Raw genomic sequence first — 20,083 nt, 5'->3', positions numbered from 1 at the left:
TAATAAATGATAACTTTTTAAATTTTAATAAAATTAAAACATAATTACAAAAATAAAATGTCATCTGCCCTGAACAATTGTAATATTTCTTTTTGTGTTAGTTTTTGAGCTTTGGTCGTCTTTCTTATAGATCAGGAGTTTTTCATGGTTTGTGGGGAGGGGTAGATTGCTGCTCTGCAAAGTAGAAGCACACAGTGAGACTTGAACATATCCAGAGTCACAGGGCAGTTTTTACTCTTAACTATACTCTTTAAATGAGAGGAGAAACGTTATAACCATGTAGTGCTTTACTGTGTAGCATACACTTTTATTTATAGCATATAATGTCCTTACTGTCAGGGCACTGACTTTTCTGATGTGATACTTGCGTCAAGCTTGAGTTTAAGAAAGCCTATGGTATCGAGGGATTTTATTGTAAAGATCTGAAATTGGCAAAGACTATTTGGTCAAATCTAAACCTTATAATTCTAATTATAATCTTCTTATTACTACAAAATAAACTGACCAAACAGCCCAAGCCCCAATTAAATGTTCCCTCTGTAGGCATGTAAGAAATTAGGAAAGTAGAGCTGGAGAGATGGCTCAGAGGTTAAGAACGCTGGCTCTTCTTCCAAAGGTTCTGAGTTCAATTCCCAGCAACCACATGGTGGCTCATAACCATCTGTAGAGAGATCTGGTGGCCTCTTCTGGTGTGCAGGCATACATGCAGGCAGAATGCTATATAAATAATAAGTAAATAAATCTAAAAAAAAGGTTTTTTTATTTTTTTATAATTTGTTCACTTTAAAACCCAATTGTAACCCCCTCCCTCATCTCTTCCTGGTCCCCCCCTCCCTCCTCCTTCATCCCTTATCTTTCTCTCCTAGTCCACCAAAAGGGAGAGTCCTCCTCCCCTACCATCTGACCCTAGCCTATCAAGTCTCATCAAGACTGCCTGGATCCTCTTCCTCTGTGGCCTGCCAAGGTCATCCCACCAGGGGAAAGTGATCAAAGAGCAGGCAACCAACTTTAAGTCAGAGACAGCCCCTGCTCCCTTTACTATGAGACTGAGCTGCCTATGGGCTACATCTGAACAGGGGCTCTAGGTCCTCTCCATGGATGATCCTTGGTTGGTGCATCAGTCTCTGCAGGGCTCCCTAGGCCAAGATATTTTGGCTTTGTTGGTGTCCTTGTGAAGCTCCTGTCTCTTCCAGGTCCTTCTATCCCCACCTCCCCCTTCCATAAAATTCCCTGGGCTCTGCCCAAAATTTGGTTGTGAGTCTCAGCCCCTGCTTTGATATCCTGTTGTGTGGAGCCTTTTAGAGGACACCTATTGTAGGCTCCTATCCTGTTCCCTCTCTTCCACCACTGCAGTGTCTATCCTGTTTGCCCTTCTGAATGAGAATTAAGTTTCCTTACTAGGATCCTTCTTGTCATTTAATCTTCTTTAGGTCTGTGGATTTTAGTATGGTTATTCTATTTTATATGGCTAATATATAAGTAAGTATATGCCATGTGTATCTTTCTGCTGGGTTACCTCACTCAGGATGACCTTTTCTAGTTCCATCCATTTGTCTGTAAATTTCTTGATTTCCTTGTTTTTAATGCTCGAGTAGTATTCCATTGTGTAAATGTACCACAATTTCTCTATCCATTCTTCCATTGAGGGACATCTAAGTTGTTTCCAGATTCTGGTTATTATGAATAAAGCTGCTATGAACATGGTTGAACAAATGTCCTTGTTGTATGGTGGAGCATCTTTTGGATATATGCCCAGGAGTGGTATAGCTGGGTTTTGAGGTAGTGCTATTCCCAAATATCTGAGAAAACACCAGATTGATTTCCAAAGTGGTTTGCACTTTGAACAAGTTTTCACTCCCACCAGCAATGGAAGAGGGTTTTCCTTTCTCCACATCCTCACATCACACTGGAGTTTTTGATCTTAGCCATCTGATGGTGTAAGATGGAATCTCAGAGTCATTTTGATTTGCATTTCTCTGATGACTAAGAACATTGAGCATTTAAGTGTTTCTCCACCATTCAATATTTCTCTGTTGAGAATTCTCTATTTATCTCTGTACCCCATTTTTAATTGGATTATTCATTTTGTTGGTGTTTAATTTCTTGAGTTCTTTATATAGTCTGCATATTAACCTTCTGTCGGATGTAGGGTTGGTAAAGATCCTTTCCCAGTATGTAGGCTGTCCTTTTATTTTGTTGACAATGTCCTTTGCTTTACAGAAGCTTTTCAGTTTCATGAGGTGAACAGAGTACCAACAGCTCAGGCTCTAAGATCTAAGATCTACAATTAATAAATGGGTCCAATGAGTCATGGTGTTTAATTTTACTTGATTAAAACTAGTAAATATGGGGCTGGAGTGATGGCTCAGTGGTTAAGAGTCCTCTTGAGGAGGATCTGAATTCAGTTCCCCACGCCAATCAGGTGTCTCAAAACCACCTGTAACTCCAGCTCCACCAGATCCAACACCTCTGGCCTCCTTGTGCACCTGCTGTCAGGTACACACACATAATCAAAATTTTTTTAAATCTTTACAATTTTAAAACTAAAATATAAATAAATAAAAACTAATAAATATTATGGAGAAATTACTAGCGCTCTCTCCAGAGTAAATAGCCTGTAAAATCGAACTTTTGAAACTTTTTATCAGTCATCTGGAAAGAAAATAATGCAGGGGTTTTCGTTGTTGTTTTTTGTTTTGTTTTGTTTTTTGCTGTGCAGTAGATGAATTTCAATTAGGAAATTATTCTATTAAGCCATGCTTGATCAACAAAAGTAATAGTTTTAACCTAGTTTGAAGTGTAGGCTTTGTCTAGAACAGATTTACAGCAGTTATGTTGCCACAAGAAATAATGTGTTTATATGCATAAGAAAAGTGTTCTTAGCTGGGAGCAGTGCTGTACATCTCTAGTCCCAGCACTCAGTGACGCAGGGGCAGGTGGATCTCCGTGAGTTCAAGGTTAGCCTGATCTACAAAGTGAGTTCAGGACAGGTAAGACTACACAGAAAACCCTGTCTCAAAAAAAAAAAAATTTGAATAAAAGAGAAATGCAGTATTGCATTGAGAAATAGCCAGACAAGAGAGCACTGAGTTGAAGTATACAGTACCCTGAAATATAGGCCAAAGAGCTAGAAATTATTTAGATGATATTTGTGGGTTTCTTCTACAAGGGAAAACTTCTAGACCTAAGTTTCTAGAGAATTCAGAAGGTAATGGTGTAGAAAACAGTTTACTGGTGAAAAAGACACTGACAGCTTTCAGATGAGCAGAAATGAAGACCTAGCTAAGATAGTGGCTGTGGAAACAGGCATAAGTATGGCAATGAGAAAATGAATAGAAAAAGGTCTAATCTGGGAATCCAAAGAGAGGAAATTTAAGTATATTTAAGGCCAAGGCATAATGTTCTGTGGCAAGGATTGTTGCTGTGCCAGAGGGGACCACTCCATGAGTAGTGGTCTCAGTCCAGCACCTCAGATTTCCTCTGGTCACCAAAACTCAAGTCTAACTGGACAGATTTCTCTTTCCAAAACAATTTCCTGGGAAGATGAGGCAGTGGTATGTCTTTAAAAGTCTGAGTAAAGATTTCTCTGGAAAGAAGTTCAGGAAATCATTCTTAAGGAAGAGAAACGCTGGGGAAAATGTGGAGAAGACCCAGGTGAGGAAACTCTCCAGAATTTACCACTAAGAAAAAGCAGGCCTTGGAGGCCCAGGCAGAGGGGTAAGAGAAGCCGAATGGGCGTCTTCATGCAGAATGAAAGTTAGCAGGAAGCCTGCAGCATCACCTCTCGCCTATCTGCAGGGCCTGCTCACCCCAACTCTGGAGATAGGGATAGGCAAATTTGAAAACAGCTAACGTGGAATGGAGCCAAAGGCCACATTATGGGCACAGACTAATACCAAAGAGATAATTCATTTTAAAAACTACACACATTCTGTTAAAGTATGAGACTACAGTAAATTTATAGCATATGGCATTTCATACTAGAAGTGTACACAAGCTACCAGATCATTGGCTACTCCTTAATGGCCTCATAAGACACTGTTTGTGTGTATGTTGTGTTGTTCCACTAAACATCATGTCTGATTTAGCATCTGCTTAATGTCTGGAAGAATGAGTATTAGAGCATCATTATTGACTTTAGAAGACAGTTTCACAGCAAAAAGAAGTGATACTCATGTATTTCCCACTTAGCAATAAGAAAGGGCACATTATTACCTTTCTTTTTTATTTTGGCTCATTAATCAGTAGTGATTTGGATCTTTAAACTGTCACACAAAGGTTTTGTGGTCTTTTGCTCTAATTGTAGCTATTTGTGTTTAATTTCAGCAGCATTGTAATTCTTTAAGGCTTTTCTTATGTTGAATGCCCCCATTTATTTCCATTTTCAAATTGCTTCATGCCTTTAAGTTTATTTTTGTTTGGGGGTTGTTTGGTTTTGTCTTTAATACATGTAGGTCTGAAAAAACATAGGCACAATTCTAGCAAGTTCTGCTTTTAATTAGCAGTATAGTTGTCTATGTTTATAACACAAAGATGGAGTGACAAATTAGGAAGGACTGAAATGCTCCCCAAAAAATTTGCACATAGGAAGTGCTAAGCAGTGCCTTATGTTGAAGAAATCACCAGTTATATAACAGATCTGTTAGGAGCGTTAAGAGTGGCATAAGGGGTTATAGAGATGTCTCAGTGGATAAGAGCACTTGCTGCTCTTGTAGAAGACCCAGGTTTGGTTCCTAGGACCCTCATAGCAATTCACAATTAACCATAGCTCCAGTTTAAGGGAACTGATGCCCTCTTTTGTCTCTGAGGGCACCAGTTATAGATGTGGTATGCATGTACAAATGCAGGCAAATACTCATGCACAAAGAAGTTAAATAAACCATGTTTTGAAAAGTGACATGGATTTGCCTTTATCACTAATATGTCAAAGAAAACAAAAGGATTTCCCTTCTTAAATAACACTATTTCTAAAAGGTCTGTATTTTTTTGTTACAGTTATTTTTTTTTTAATTTATGGCCTGTGCTTCCTATTTTTAAACTATTCATTTTTCTTCTAAGTTTAGGAATAAATAAAGCAAAGTGTGTTTTTACTTAGTATGAAAACAGAGGCTAATCATAGCTAATGAGTATAATAAATGCTAGTCTGCAGCTCTCTTGTTTGGTGTGTGCTTTATACACAGAAGGTAACATGGACTGAATAACTAGGATGCCAAGTTACAGATGGGGTTGGGAATGTTATTTGACAGCCGATTAGAGTAATCTGTCAGAAATGATGACTTAATCACCATAACAGACTCCAAATTCCCTCATAGAATTCTACCCAGAGTAATCTAATTTTCTTGCCATATTTTATTTCATATTTTGCCAGGAATAAATAGTTATATTGCTTGTTTTCCTGTTTAGTACACTGCATTATTCTAGCAGAAATATAAATAGGTCATGTCATTGTGACTTGAAAAGGCTGAATTGGAGCCCACTAAGCCAAAAGCCAAATGCAGATACAGAATTCTGAGTTTTCTATGTTTTCCATCACTATATTATTATTATGTATCAAAAAACTGGGAGTTGAACATTGGTTTCCAAGGATCAGAAAGGGCCATTCTTTACAGTGCATTCTTTTAGCTTTCAAATGGACTCTGACTAAACCCCTCAGGGCAAGTTCTATATAAAAATGATCATAACTTTATTGGACACTTTACATAGCTCAGTGACTCTAAGAAAGAAATCAGGATTTTTTTTCCACTGAGTTTTTCTCAAGTTGTGGTTTGCCATGGGAAGAAAATTATATGTTATATTTCTTGTTGCCATTCCATTCAAATCTCGTATTTTTTGGCTTATAGCCCATATATAAAAATATGCCAGCAAACAGTGATTGAAAGTTCTCCATGTACCCACTATGGCAACTCAGTCAGAATGCTCCAAAAGAGCATAGAATAGCCACGTGGCCAAATGAACCTTGTGTATACTCTGCTTCTCTCATGAATGTGTATCTTCAAAAGGTAACATCTTTCTCCAGAATTTATAAAGAAGGGTTTAAATAACTGGGACAGCAAATAATCTATGTAGTTAATACAGCCTTTGCATGGGAATGATGGCTTACGAAACAGTGTTTTCCATACATTGATTGATTTTAAAGATCTCAGCAACTGGAGATAATCATATTAAGTGAATTGAGGCAGTCTCAGAAAGAAATATATAATGTTTTATTTGTATTTTCTAGATTTTATGTAGATACATAAAATGTATGCATGGAATAGAAGCTATGGGCTTATGAACTTGCTACAGACAGGCATTTAGAATCCTGCTGCCAGCTTACTTGCTATCTGACTAGGCCAAGGTATTTGGCCCTGCCTTCTTGATTCCTCTAAGTTACCAACTTAACAGTGACATTGTGAGAAATAATTGCCTAACTTACAGAAAGCCTTTAACAAATGTCTGAAAAATTAAGAGTGAAGGGATGATTTCCTCTGTTTTCATAATAGATAAATATCAATTAAAGTTGGCTTTGACTGATCTGAGAAATTATTTTTGTCGTCTGTGTTCCTGCTTAGCTGTCCTTGGAGTAACCACATCTTGGCTGATTTACAGTTGAAACAAAAGCAAGTGCAGAGGTTCTTGCTCAGTCCTGATTAATTGATGGTTCTAAAGTCACCCCTGTTTCTCCCCATCTCCTAATGCAGAGCATAATATGACAGTAACTGGAATGGTGGAAGTACTTAAGGTGGCAAAGTAAGACGGGGTGTCTTACTGTAAGAAAGAGGACAGAACTTTTGACAGTATATCTAGTCTTCCTCTTCAGGGAATCACCTACCTACAGTTAGTGGCAACTCTTTTCCAACTTATCATTTACAACATTGTTTTTATAAAAATGTTGATAGTATAGTATAATTTGCGTCTGGTGTTTCATAGTTATTAGGCAAGCAAAATACCAAGTATCCTACAGGAATCATTTTTTGTGTTATCATTGGAGTGAAATAAAAATATTCGTTTGTTTGTGGTTTTGTGGGGGTTATTTATTTGGTTTGGTTTTTGGTGTTTTTGTAGTTGTTTTGTTTTTCCATAAACTGGAACCCTTTAATTCTCTCACTTGGCATGGAGCTTATTCATAGATTTGCCTATTTCACTCCCCTCCTCTACTTTCAAATATCTTACTGCAGTAAACTTAACAATATGTGCTAGCACAGCTGTCCTATTTAGTGTTGAGATAGCTTTAAGAATGAGATGTGTAAAGGTAATTTTCTGAAACCTATTTCATGTTTAAAATGGCATTTTTTTCATTAATTAATTAATTTAATTACAGCCTGATGACAGCCCTCTCCCTCCTCTCCTCCCAGGCTCACCCTTACACCTCCTTCCCTCATTTCCCTCTTCCCGTCTCAGAGAAGGGGAGCCCCTCATGGGTATCAACTCACCCTGCTAGCACATCAAGTCGCAGCAGGATTAAACATATCCTCTTTCACTGAGGCCAGGCAAGGCAGCCCAGCTAGGGAAAAGGGAACCAAAGGCAGGCAACAATGTGGTGTGAAAGGTGATTAATTCATCAATTGGTGATGGCTAGGATTAAACAAGTTTCACAGGAGCTCTCATTTGCATAAGAGCTCATCCACCCTGTCCTCTCACCATCTCCTGCCTTGCCCCAGTGACATGCGGTAACTCATATTCTTCCTGGTAAGCAGCACGGGACTGAGCATAAAGGTTGGGAGAAATCAGCTCCTAGGCCCCTCTATAATGGGCTCTGTAAACAGTGGTCAGTTATTGCAGGTGCCGTGGCCCAGTTTCATATCTGTCACTGTGGCATAATGCTTGGATTCTAGGCATGACAGCTGCTGCCAGAGGTAGGTGCGGATCTGTTACCCTCACAGACCTTCAGTAATGGATTTGTTCCAATGCTCTATACTCATTTTCATTTTTGTCAGCCACAGCTGGCCTCTTCTGTGATGAACCTAAAGCACTTTCAGGGGGTGAAACATACCTGTTCCAATCAGCGATTTGCCATTGTAAGCACCAGTAGTGTACAGATCAATTCTAGGGCTGGGTGAGTGTGTGAAGGGAAAAGAGGAAGATGAGCCCCATGCTACTTACCCATGAAGAGGAAGCATCCGAGTGGGGAAGCTTTATGCAGGGATCCTGTGTCCTACAGCACCGTCAGGGTGCATCCAAGAAACATTCTCACGCAGAAGAGGCTGTATGCTGAGGATGGTGCACAGTCACAGCTTTGGGGTAGAAAAGATGGGGATACATAAATTTTTCCTCAGTGAAAGTTAAGCAGCTCCACAGAAGCGTTGCTTACCACGCTAAAGTAAGATGGGTTGCTTAGGGTGACTCTGCTTTGACTACACACATGATGCCCGTAGTTGATGTAAAAGAAATCAAGCAGCCCTTTTATAAAGATCTTACTTAGCCAACCCCAGTGAAGAAGAAAAGGAGACAGGGAGTTGTTAAATTTTCCCTTTTATGTTCCATTTATTCAAAACAAGTAAGGCCAAACAGAGACTAAGGAACTACCCATCAACTTGATGTGTAACTGTGGGCAAAGTGTTGTTATTCCATAAAGAGTTAAAAGGAGATTCCCATCAGTCAAAAAAAAAAAAAATCTGTGGTAATACAAATTTAGAAAACTTTCTTCATAGAAATACCAACCTGAAGTATGTTGGGTCAGCTGCATGCTTGTGAGCAGGGTCTGTGGGTAAAACTGGCACCTGTCATTTTTCTCATGAACACACACTACCCACAGTGAGTGGGAATACGTGGTTTTGTTTTGTTTTGTTTTCAGTTTGGTACCGACACAACTCTTTTTCTCAGCTCTTTTTACTAGAAATTAATTCAAGGGTCTCATTCATGCTACATAAGTACTCTACCACTAACCTGTATCACTAGTCTTCTTTAACTTTTAAGAAATGGTTTTACAAGGTTGCTTCAGCTGGCTTTGTACCCACTATGTAGCCCAGGCAGACATAAACTCAAAATCCTTGTGCCATAGGCTCAGCAAGGATTTATTCAAGAAGGAACATCCTGAGTCATCTGAGATACTACATTCTGGTTGTTCTTCCTTAGTCTGTATTTGGGTGCTTTTGAGTTCCCGTGTTGTCTTAGCTCAGTGTATACTGTACTCTAGAAAACTGCTGATGGATCTGTCTCAGTATCCTCTACATAGTCCATCACGATGACAGCTCTTCATCTAACAGAATGTATGGAAAACAAAAACATATGAATGGATGAATAGTCCCAGGATCATGCTGGATCAAACCTTTAAAACACCCTTGCTGCAGAATTTCTTTATTATAATCTGAACCTTTAAACTAGAATGCCCATTCTTTTGTAGTGACCTTCCTATTCCACTCAAGAAACCTCTCAAACTTCGTTGAATCAGGAGATTTTGAGGAAGTAAAACAACATGATGAGAATCATTCCTCCATGCTGCTTTTGTCCTTTTTGACATTTCCATCTTGTATGTGATCAGAAATTCATAACTCAAGTGAACAGTGTTCATGATGATGGGCCATTCTTAATGCAGAAGTGAGTGGACACCTTTCTGGAAGGTTACCGTGCTTTCCACACATTACCTAAATTATCTTCAGACCAGTAGACCGTCCACTCAGCATCCGCCACGGTCTGACAGCCCAGATTTCTGTGAGCTAGATTTTACCACCCCTGTGGGCCCAATAAAGAGCAAAACAGAGTTCAGGGCTGTAGGGGGAGAAGCTGCTTTACTACGGCTGCTGTTCCTTTCAGAGGGTCTTACGCCAGATACTGAGCAGCTAAGGATGATGAGGAATAGTAGACTGGTAGACTGCAGCCTGGTCACAAAGCTACAGAGATCAAGCAGTTTAACGGAAGAAGAGGCTACTTTCACCTAAGAGAGCGTGGTAGGCACCTTCGAATGAGTGTTTACCAGACTCTGGTGAGTGAGGCTGGAGTTCTTAATTAAAGGCCCATATGTCCAAGTCCCACGTTAGACATTTTGTGGAGAAGCAGTGTGGTCTGGGAGAGTCATCACTGGATTAAAAGCAGGGAGATTAGACTTCTGATCCCAACTCTGTCATTAACCAGCTGTGTGTCCTTAGTAAAGGCAATTGTTCCCTTCAAAACTGCAACTGAGGACAGCTTTAGAGTAGAAAGAGACTCTTCATGTGGCTCCAGATCCCTCCTCTGGAGTCCTATGTACATCACAGATAAGCCTAGATGGCCCAAGCACTAATGCCTGCTACTTTTCTGGTGTTTGTCAGTCCCTTTTATAAAACATATCAGCCACCATGATAGACAGTAGGCTTCCTGGGGGCAAGAGCCACACTCATTTCATGCTTACTTCTTATACAATATGGATACACTTACCTCCATTTCTTGTATCTTTAATCTGTGACTATCATCTGACTCTCTGCAGTGTATTAACCCGTATGTTCTTTATTATTTTGAAAGGAAAAAATGTCATGTACCACTGTTGACATCTGCTAAGATACATGTATTCATCCCTTTGCAACTAATGGAAGCAGTGGTCTTCATCACATACACTGTTGCCTTCTGCATTACTCACTCCTCTACTTCTTATAATATGGAGATGGCCCCAATACTCCACAGATGCTGGGTTTTTTAATTCCTAGATAAAAATTTCTTTACTTTTATTGGATGTGTATGAATGTTTTACCTGCATGTGTGCGTGTACACCCTGTGCAGGCAGTGCCCCCAAAGGCCAAAAGAGTTCTAGAACTAGAGTTACAGCCAGCTGTGAGCCACCTTGTAGGTGCTGTAACTGAATCCAGGTCTTCTGTAAGAACAGTCAGTGCTCTCAGCCACCCAGCCATCTCTCCAGCCCCAACTTCCTTATTCTTGGAACTCCCCTATCAAGGCCTCCTACCCTTCTGCCAGCTCCCTACTCTGTCCTCTTAAGATGTTGTCTTCCTGATATATACCCTCAATGGTTCTGTCCGTGTTCCTGGCTCTTTTCACTCCCTCAATTCCTCTGGCTCCTACTCTACCTCCCACACTGGATTCTTTCTCAAGCTTGAGCCCTCCATTTCCAACTTTTTGTTACACCAGAGTCACATCAAATTTTAGCATGTTCAGACTAGCATTCAGTGTTTTTCCTCTCATTTTCCCCAGTTGAGCAATGACTCTTTGATCTATCAGGCTGTCTGGTCATGGAGTTCTTTTCCCTCATCCCCACAAGAGCCAGTTGGCACTGAATTTTATAACCTCATAGTGTTACTGGTGTTGTTTACTAGCTGCCGTCCTGGCTCCTGTGTCTTGTATATAATTCATCCTTCATGGTGTCACCAAAACGCATTTTTTTTCCTAAAGTCAAAATTCTGCCCAGTTGCCTTTACTGCTAAAATCTTCTATCCTCACCACACACTTGACAAACCATCAATTTCTTAGCTTGCAAGACCCTCTAAGACCTGAATGCTGAACACCCTCACGGCCTTACGCTGCCCTTTTTACTGGCATGCTAAACTTTTGAAAAGGAACTGTGTTCACTCTTTTTTTCTTTATTGACTATATAGATTTTTTTTTTCCATACAACATATTCTGGTTACAGTTTCTACTTTGTCCAAGTTCCTCCTCACCTTGCCTTCCATCCAGATCCATCTCCTTTCTGTCTCTCCTTAGTAAAAAAATAAAAGATCTGAAGAAGAGGCGAAGAAAAAGCACAAGAAACACATAGAGAATCAGAGAGAAACACATTAGTAGACAAGAGAATCTCATAACACAAAACCAGAAACCATAGTGTATACACAAATGATCTGTAAGGTTTTTTTTTTAATGCCCTGACAAAATATTATGAGGCAAAGAACTTCCAAAGGTGCCACTGACTTTTGTTTTGGCCATCTATTGCTGGACATGGGCCTTGCCCTTATGTGTAGTTTAAATCCCAAACACTAATGTTGTTTAAGAAAAAAACAAAAACAAAACAAACAAAAATACCACTAGCAATAAAATGGCTCCTGATAGCTGTTGGCATACTTTTTTAACACTCTTTTATTTACATTTCTTATATCTCTCTCTCCCTACTTTACCCAATCCTTTCCAACACCCCAACACAAGGTAGGAGAAAGAAAGGATTAGTGGGAGAGGAAGCGCAGTTCTCTTAACTGCTTCCTGCTGGTTAGAGTCATCAGGTCCCTGGGAGCCAGTCCAATCCTTGTGTCAGGAGAGCCCCAACTTGTTATCTCTCTGTATCAACTGCAACAGGACAGCAGGGGGAAAGCAGCTGGACACCTATAGGCTTAACAAGGTATCTTCTCTCTTCTGATAACAAGTCTAAAGACTGGAACTAAATACCATGCTTGCTAACTTTCTCCTTTTCGGGCAAAGTACAAGTTCCTTTGTCCCTTGGTTCCTAGAAACTGTACTGCCTCTCCTCCAGCATTTGGCATGTTGCTCGGCAAGCTGCTTGCCAGCATACAGGATCATATAGCACCTGAAGAGAAAACGTCTCTTATGGCCTTTGCTAGCTAGCTGGCCATAGCATAGAACATGACACAAAATCACGCTTGCTAAATGGGTGGACAGATGAAACCAAAGGATAACCTACTCAAAGACAATACTGCTGATCTTCCTTAAACCTTGTTCTTTCCCTATTCCTCAGCCAAATCGGAAGTTTGTTTCTGTGGTGTTTTTAATGACTACTTAGGACTCCTAAATATTATATCCTCAAGTAGTCTCTGTGCTACAAATTGAATATGAGTTATGGAGTGAGAATGCTAATTGGTGCTGCATCTCAAGGCTTACGCTGTATGGACAGAACATCATACCTATGAGGACATACAGTCTAAATTTCTTAGGGTATTTCCCATTGGAAGTTCCTTCTCATTGTCTTCTTCTTCTGGTATTCTGAAGACACTGGCAGGCATGTGGTACACACAAACTACCTGATAATAATGTCCCATCATATAAGTGCCATAACTAAGTACCATTCCCCTTTCATTTAAATTAGATAAAACCCAGAGCTGTGGCTTACAAGTAATGGAAGTCCACTGGGGGAATTAAAAGTTCACAAAGAATGGACCCATTGTAATAAAAGCATTTGCACAGCCAATGATTCCATCCCCTCCTGTGGCTCCCCTGTTCCTTGGGGTAAGATGAAATATCAAATGAGAGGACCTTTGGAAATAGTGTGAGGGATTTATTTTAATTGGAAATAGCGGGAGCATTCTGTGCTTAGAGTAAACTCTGGTCACACACAGTGGTGTCATCAGCTTTGTACAACAAGCTGTGAAACATCCAGGTCTTCCATGGTTCAGGATTTCAACCTCATTTGCTTCAAGTTTTCTATATTGCTGTATAAGTACAAATGAATCCTAAGGCATGTCTCTCTCCTGCTCTTGCTCCTATCTTTCCCTCCATATATGCCAATGGTTCTGCATTATATACTGGTACCTAAGTCAAGACACTGAAGACCTTCAAGTCATTTCTGTTAAGACCTGAGATAAACCCAGAAAGCAAACATAGGAACTGGTGGACAACAAAGATGATTATCATTTAAGTAGTGCAGCCATAATTCTAAATTCTTCAGCACATCCTGGGCTCTGCTCATGTATTAAGCACTTTACATGTGTGTCCTCACTTAAATCTCACAGCCCTTCTCTGGAGGTGTTATTCCCATCCTACAGAGGAAGAGACTATCCTGGAGAACCTACACTAGTCACTACATGGCTGTGATAAATTTCCGAGCTAGAACTACCTATAAGGGAGAGTAAAAGTTATATTGAATGCAAGGCCAGGTTTCATACTCCAGCCTGACTCCAAAGCTCAGGCTTTTAAATACTATTCCAGTTTTCCCTGGCATGGGGGTTATTTAAATTCCTGAAAATAAAACTCAGGCAACAAACTAAGGTAATATCAACCTTGTAAAGCTTCGTTATTAATTATGTGATGTAATTACAGCAGTACTTGGATAGTATCAAATTTCTGGAGCTGGTTTGACAGTTTTTTCTCACTTTTATATTTTTAGATGCATCATCCCATTCAGATGAAACCTGCAGACAGTGAAAAGTCCAACGGTAGGTGGCAACCAACTGTCTGATTTAATAATGTCTGCTACTTTAAATCGAGTCAGGTGGCAGAGGGATGAGCAGCTCTAGCTGCTGTTACCCTCTGGAAGGTGGACAGCTATTGCTCCAGGAACTTTCCACTGTTGTCGACAAATATGGAGACACTGGTGTTCTGCGACTCTTTCTCATTAATTTGGGGGTGGGGAGGCACAACACGAACTGTGAAGATGGTGGCAAGAATGGTTTGCCATAACCTGCTTAGGGCTTGCCCTATGTGGTGGCCTTGTGGGATTTGGCTAGTATTGATCTACTCCTGCTACAGCACAGGGATACCTGATAGATGTAAAAAACATGAGTGAAATAAGTAGCCCATTGAGAAACAGGCTACCATTCTTCGCTCTCTCAGTGTTCCTCTTTGACTGTCTTATTACATTCTTCTCTAAATTATACCAGTACATTTGCATCAGAATCCATTCAGAATTCAGTCTGCTGATCAAGAACATACAATTGCTGGAAAAAAAAATTGTGTTTGATGAGATCTATAATAAAATTGGATTTGTCTCTTCAAGGCACTTCAGAGTTGATAGTCCACATTTTTATCAAATTTTTGCTTCCATCTCTACAAGCCTCCTGTCCCTGTTTTGTTCCTTTAATTTACTGAAATGTATATTAAAAAGAAGTATCTACCTTCCTGGACTCCAGAGCTCTTCTAGCCCACAGACTGACATAATCAGCATTGTTTCCGTCCAGCAGGTAGTTTTGCACCTCATTAATTAGTAATCAGGGCAGAAGCCATGCACTTAGAGATCTATATATCGGCAAATGTAAATTACAATTGAGCTCTAAACCTCTCCATGGGATTTTTTTGTTTTGGTTTGTTTTTTGTTGTTGTTGTTGTTGTTGTTGTTGTTTTTTCTCTAATTGTTGTGCATCCTATTTTCTGGCTTCTTCACAAACTGGAAAGTTTTGAAGAAAACTCCCACGTCCCAAGAGTTGCCAGCACTTGTGTCAGAGACAAGGCTTACTCTGACACTCACCCGCCCTCTGAAGAGGCTCTGGTGCTTTGCTCCTTCCTTCCCAGCCCTGCACTTTCCTTAGTGCCCAGTCCCCTTCCCAATACTGTTTCAGCATTTATCACAAGAGACTTGTAAAAATCTGCCACTGCTTTGTTGTGAGACTCTGATTAAATTGCTTCCTTCCTTCCTTCATTAGTTACTCACTTATCATTTACTATGTACAACTAAAGTTGGCTAGGGGGTGGCATTACAGCAGTAAAACTGAAAAAGGAAAAAGAATATGACCCTAACATGGAACTTTATTCATTTTACTGACTTAATAACTAATTATAGCCACTCAAACATGGAAATTTGTATGAGCTCGTTGATAGAATAGGACCAGTGGTAACTACCTTACGGGTTGCTTTTTGTTTCTTCCTGAGCCTCAAAATAAGATGTTTGTTACATGGCTATCCTGGAACTTGTTCTATAGACCAGGCTGGCCTCAGACTCAGAGATCTGCCTGCCTCTGCCTCCCAAGTTCTGGGATTAAAGGTGTACACCACCACCACCACCTGGCTGACGGAACACTTATTAAAGTGTTAGTACCTCCCAGAGGGATACTCGGGCTGTGTAGCATTCCTCGCTGAGTATGTCTTCCTTTAAATGTTTCTGCCCCAGAAAGAAACATATACCCTTCTACTCCTTAGTGGCAAAGAGAGGCAGTGAATCATGTGGGAAAATCCTGTCAATATAAATCTTCTTATCCTTCGGCCTCATACATCTCTAAATTAGATCAGAACAAAAGTCATAAATGAAAATTTGTGGGAAAAGGTCTGTCTTATTTTAGCTTTAGTTTATATTTATAAACACACGAATTAGATATTTGAGGTGAGCACATAGGGCCTGAAATACCCAAGTATTGAAATATTGTATATTTTCTTCTTTGTATTGTTTATTATTCATGTATATAGTCAAATGTATGAATCCATACTGCCAAAAGTTCCTGGTGTTTTGCTGCTTTTACCCTCCAGTGTCAATTCTGGACACAGTGTTTGGTTTAAGTCTAACTCTACTATAGACCTTACTATTTGCCCCCAGTTTTTCATTATCTCAAAAGTCAAGGAGGATTTAGGTATCCTTACCCCTACAATAAAAACACCTTAAAATGGCCCTTGTGAGGAAACTGTACAGGGTAGCAGGTAAAGTAAGCTGCAACTGGGACCAAGTATTCAAATGAATGAGCCTATGGGGACATTTCTACTCACATCACCATACTCCATTCCTGGCCCTCAAAGGTTCATGGCCTTCTCATGATGTAAAATGTATTTCGTCCTCAACTTCAGAAATCCTAGTAGTCCATAAAGTTTCAACACTCTTCAGAAGTTCAAAGTCTGTTTTGAGACGGAAGGCAATCTCTTAACTGTGACCTCCCCCTCTTAAACCAAAAAGTAAATTACATACTTCCACCATAAACAAAGAAAATTCCAAAAGGGAGAAATGGGGACATAGTAAGGAAAAACTAGATCAAAACAACACTAAAACCCAGCAGGAAAATATCAACGCCTGTAGCTCCATGTCCAGGAATTTAAAAGGGCTTAGATGTCTGAACTTTGCAGCTTTTCTGCGTGCTTGTAACATACATTTCTTTTTTTGAGCTGATTCTTTCCTGTGTATTCAGTTCTGTTTGGGAGATGCCTCATGTCTCTGACACCTTCAACATCTTTTAGTCTTCACTGCAACCAGGCTTCACTTTCACAACTTCAAGTAATGGCCTGCTATGGCCTTCTCACAGAGACTCCAACGTTTCAACGTTATTGTAGGTGACTGTTAAAATTTACTATTAAATATCTTTTAGTAACGCTGCTGTTGATCCTAAATAGCTGTATAACCAAATCACCACACAGAGACTATGATTTATTTAATTAACCTAGAACACAATGCTGGGCAATAGTTACTCAAACCTAAACCTCCAAGCCCTCATAGTTTCCTAACATTTAGATTTCCCACATTATACTTGCTGTTAGTGATATATTAGGTCCAGTCCATCTCTCCACGTTGTTCCAAGATCTCTCTCCTGCCTCTGTTCTCCCAGCTCTCCTCTGCCCTTCTCTCCTCCTCCTCTGCCTCCCACCTTCCTGTCCTCTGGCTCCTCCCTCTCTTCCTGCTTCCTTTCTATTGCTCAACATTGTGGCTAGTTGCTTTATTTTGGCATGTCTACACAAAGTTGAGACAGGTGATGCTTAGAATAAGTATCACAATGCAATGTCCGGATTGAAACCAGAGAGTGGGGAGAAAAATCAGCATTTGAGTGAACAAGGGTAAAGTGTATACATTTCAAAAGAACATTATACCAACACAACATGCTGCCTAGCCTCAGTTGCTCTCTAAAACAATGGAAAAAAAATGCATGACTCCCTCACTCCTGAATCTTTCATGCCTTCAAAACCAGTACCATCTGGATTAACTGCCAAGTTAACTGCCATCTTAAAATGGACTCTTGTGGGACTGAAGAAATGGATTAGTGGTTAAGAGCACTGGCTGCTCTTCTCAAGGACCCAAGTTCAATTCCCAGCACCCACGTGGCAGCTCACACCTATCTATAACTCCAGGTCCAGGGGAATCTGGCACCTTCACACAGACATACATGCCGGCAAAACACCAATGCACATCAAAATAAATAAATCTTTAAAAAAAGAAAAAAATAGACTCTTGTTCCATTTGACTGCATTATCAGCAGCTTTTCTGTGTTTGGAGCAATTGCTTTCTATGAGGAAGCAACCCCTTAGGCTTTCTTCTTTCACAAACTGGAATCTAGCTGGGTGGAGTCTTTTCCTAAGGTCATCCTTCCTATTGTTCCAGTGCAGAGTGGGAGGCCTCTCCTTCAATGACCTTAACAATGAGAGGCAGAGACAAGCAGATCCCTAACAGTTCAAGGCCAGCCAGCCTGCTCCACAGTGTGAGTCCAGGACAGCCAAGGCTACACAGAGTAACCCTGCCTCAAAACAAAAAAAAAAGAAGAAGCAATCACAGTCTCTCTTTTAGCACATGCCTTAGCTAAAATACTAAGCTGCATAGTGTTCAGTTTCTGTCCAACCTATACATTTTTAGTCTTTTTTTCATATTTTTATTAATTAATTCAACTTACATCTTGGTCATAGGCCTCTCCCTCTTATCCTCCCAGTTTTACCTTCCCTGCTGCATCCCTTCTCCCCTATTCCTCAGAATGAGGGAGCCCTCATACCCAGACACCCCAGCTCATCTATTCGCACAAGGACTGAGTTTGTCTTCCTTGCCTGGTAGGGCAATCCCATCAGGGGGAGGTGACCAAAAAGCAGGCAACATAGTCCATGTCAGAGATATACCCCACCCCTCCAACTAGTGGGCCCACATGAAGCCTAAGACGCCCATCAGCTATTTATAAGTAGAGGACCTAGGTCCAGACCATGCATTGTCCTTGGTTGGTACAAATGATCTTCTTATGGAGACAGGAGCCTACTAGAGTTGTCCTCCATTGCTCCACCCAGCAATGGTTTGAAACATGTACTGACTCAGAGCCAAACATCGGATAAAACATAGGTAGTCTACTGGAAAAGAGGGGGGAAGGATAAATGAACCTAGAGGTGACAAAAGCTCCACTTTAAATGTCTTTCTGCCCCATTTGCTCTTCTTTTATTGTAAGCCTATAGAAAAGTTATTAGTAACTGCTCTACCACGGATTCAACATTATGCTGATTTGAAGTTTTCTCTATCAAAGAAATTAGGCCATTACTTTTTTTTTAGTTGGACCCCTGGAGACAGGTCCCTCTGTGCAGCCTGGCTGTCCTGGAACATAGACCAGGCTGGCCTCAAACTCATAGACGTCTATCTGTTTGTGCTTTCTTTTTTTTTTTTTTTTATTTTATATGCATTAGCATGAAGGTGTCAAATCCCTTGGAACTGGACAGTTGTGATCTGCCATGTGGGTGCTGGGGATTGAACCCGGGTCTTTAGGAAGAGCAGACAGTGCTCTTAACCACTGAGCCATCTCTCCAACCCCTGCTTGTGCTTTCTAAATGCTGGGATTAAACACCCAGCAGTCCATTTCTTTTTAATTTATCCTCGCATAAATTCTCAGAACATAGGCAGAAAACAGCCAGATTCTTTGCCAGAACGTCATAGAAATGGTCTGTAGGTTTGTTGCTAATACAATCCTTATTCCCCTATGAAAGTTCTCGAGCCTGATTTCCACTAATCTCAGTACGTGTGGCTTTCATACTCCCATTTCAAAATACCATTAAGTTCTGCTAACTACCTTTAACTATTTTTCCAGTCCAAAGCTCCAAAGTCTTCCACGTTTCTTCTCGGAAACAACCCTACTCTCTGATATCAACTTCTGTGTTGGTTACTTTTATGTTGCTCTGAAAAGAAATATACTGACCAAAGGAAAAAAGAGTTTGTTTGGGCTTGTAGTTTCAGAGGGAGAGTCCATAAGGTCAGGGAAGGCATGGTGGCAGGAGGCCAGAAAAGGAAGCTAATAGATCACATGTCAAGCTCTCAACCACACAGAGGAAACATTGAACTGAAATAGAGGTGAGGATATAGAAACTCTCAGAGCTCGCCTCCAATGACATACTACCTCCAGAAAGCCTCCACATCTTAAAAGTTCTATCAGCTCCTCCCAAAGTGCCAGGTGTTCAGATGCATGAGCCCATTGGGGGAAATTTAACAAAGAACAGTGAAGAGGTTAGCATAATGAGCACAGCAGAAATACTCAGTTTGCTGGGTTACACTGATGCTGAATTAGCAGCACAGTTCATAAGTGGCCCTAGACTGTTCACACCACAGTACAGATCTGTGAATCCACAAACACTGAAAATCCACAAACCTGCTTATAGAGTGAGTTCTCTTATTGCCTTCATTTTCTGAATTTTTGATTTGAAAAGTCAAAAACATGAGAGAAGAATTACAATTACATTTCAAGAACTCTTGTTGTAAGAAAGTTCAAATGGAACTTTGTCTTACATAGATATGAACAACTTACATGTTTCCCTTTGGGCCTAACTTTGGAATCAGAAGAAATGCCTACTTTTAACACTCAAAATTTAAGTGCTGCAGCCC

The 20,083-nt window shown here is 40.3% G+C and overlaps 1 protein-coding gene across 8 annotated transcripts in view; it reads left to right on the top strand.

Moving 5' to 3' along the window:
* The window catches only part of Celf2 (CUGBP Elav-like family member 2), an 837,937-nt gene that overhangs the window by 737,573 nt on the left and 80,281 nt on the right, over positions 1-20,083 (top strand). For all 8 annotated transcript variants that reach the window (XM_055593762.1, XM_055593759.1, XM_055593755.1 and 5 more), the window contains one exon: positions 13,949-13,997. In XM_055593762.1, the coding sequence (XP_055449737.1) occupies positions 13,949-13,997 (49 nt within the window). The remainder of the gene's footprint in view (positions 1-13,948; positions 13,998-20,083) is intronic.

Source organism: Psammomys obesus, unplaced genomic scaffold, assembly GCF_907164565.1.
Source record: "Psammomys obesus unplaced genomic scaffold, mPsaObe1.curated_primary_1811, whole genome shotgun sequence".
Classification (NCBI taxonomy): domain Eukaryota; kingdom Metazoa; phylum Chordata; class Mammalia; order Rodentia; family Muridae; genus Psammomys; species Psammomys obesus.
This window is presented reverse-complemented; position numbering and strand designations above follow the sequence as displayed.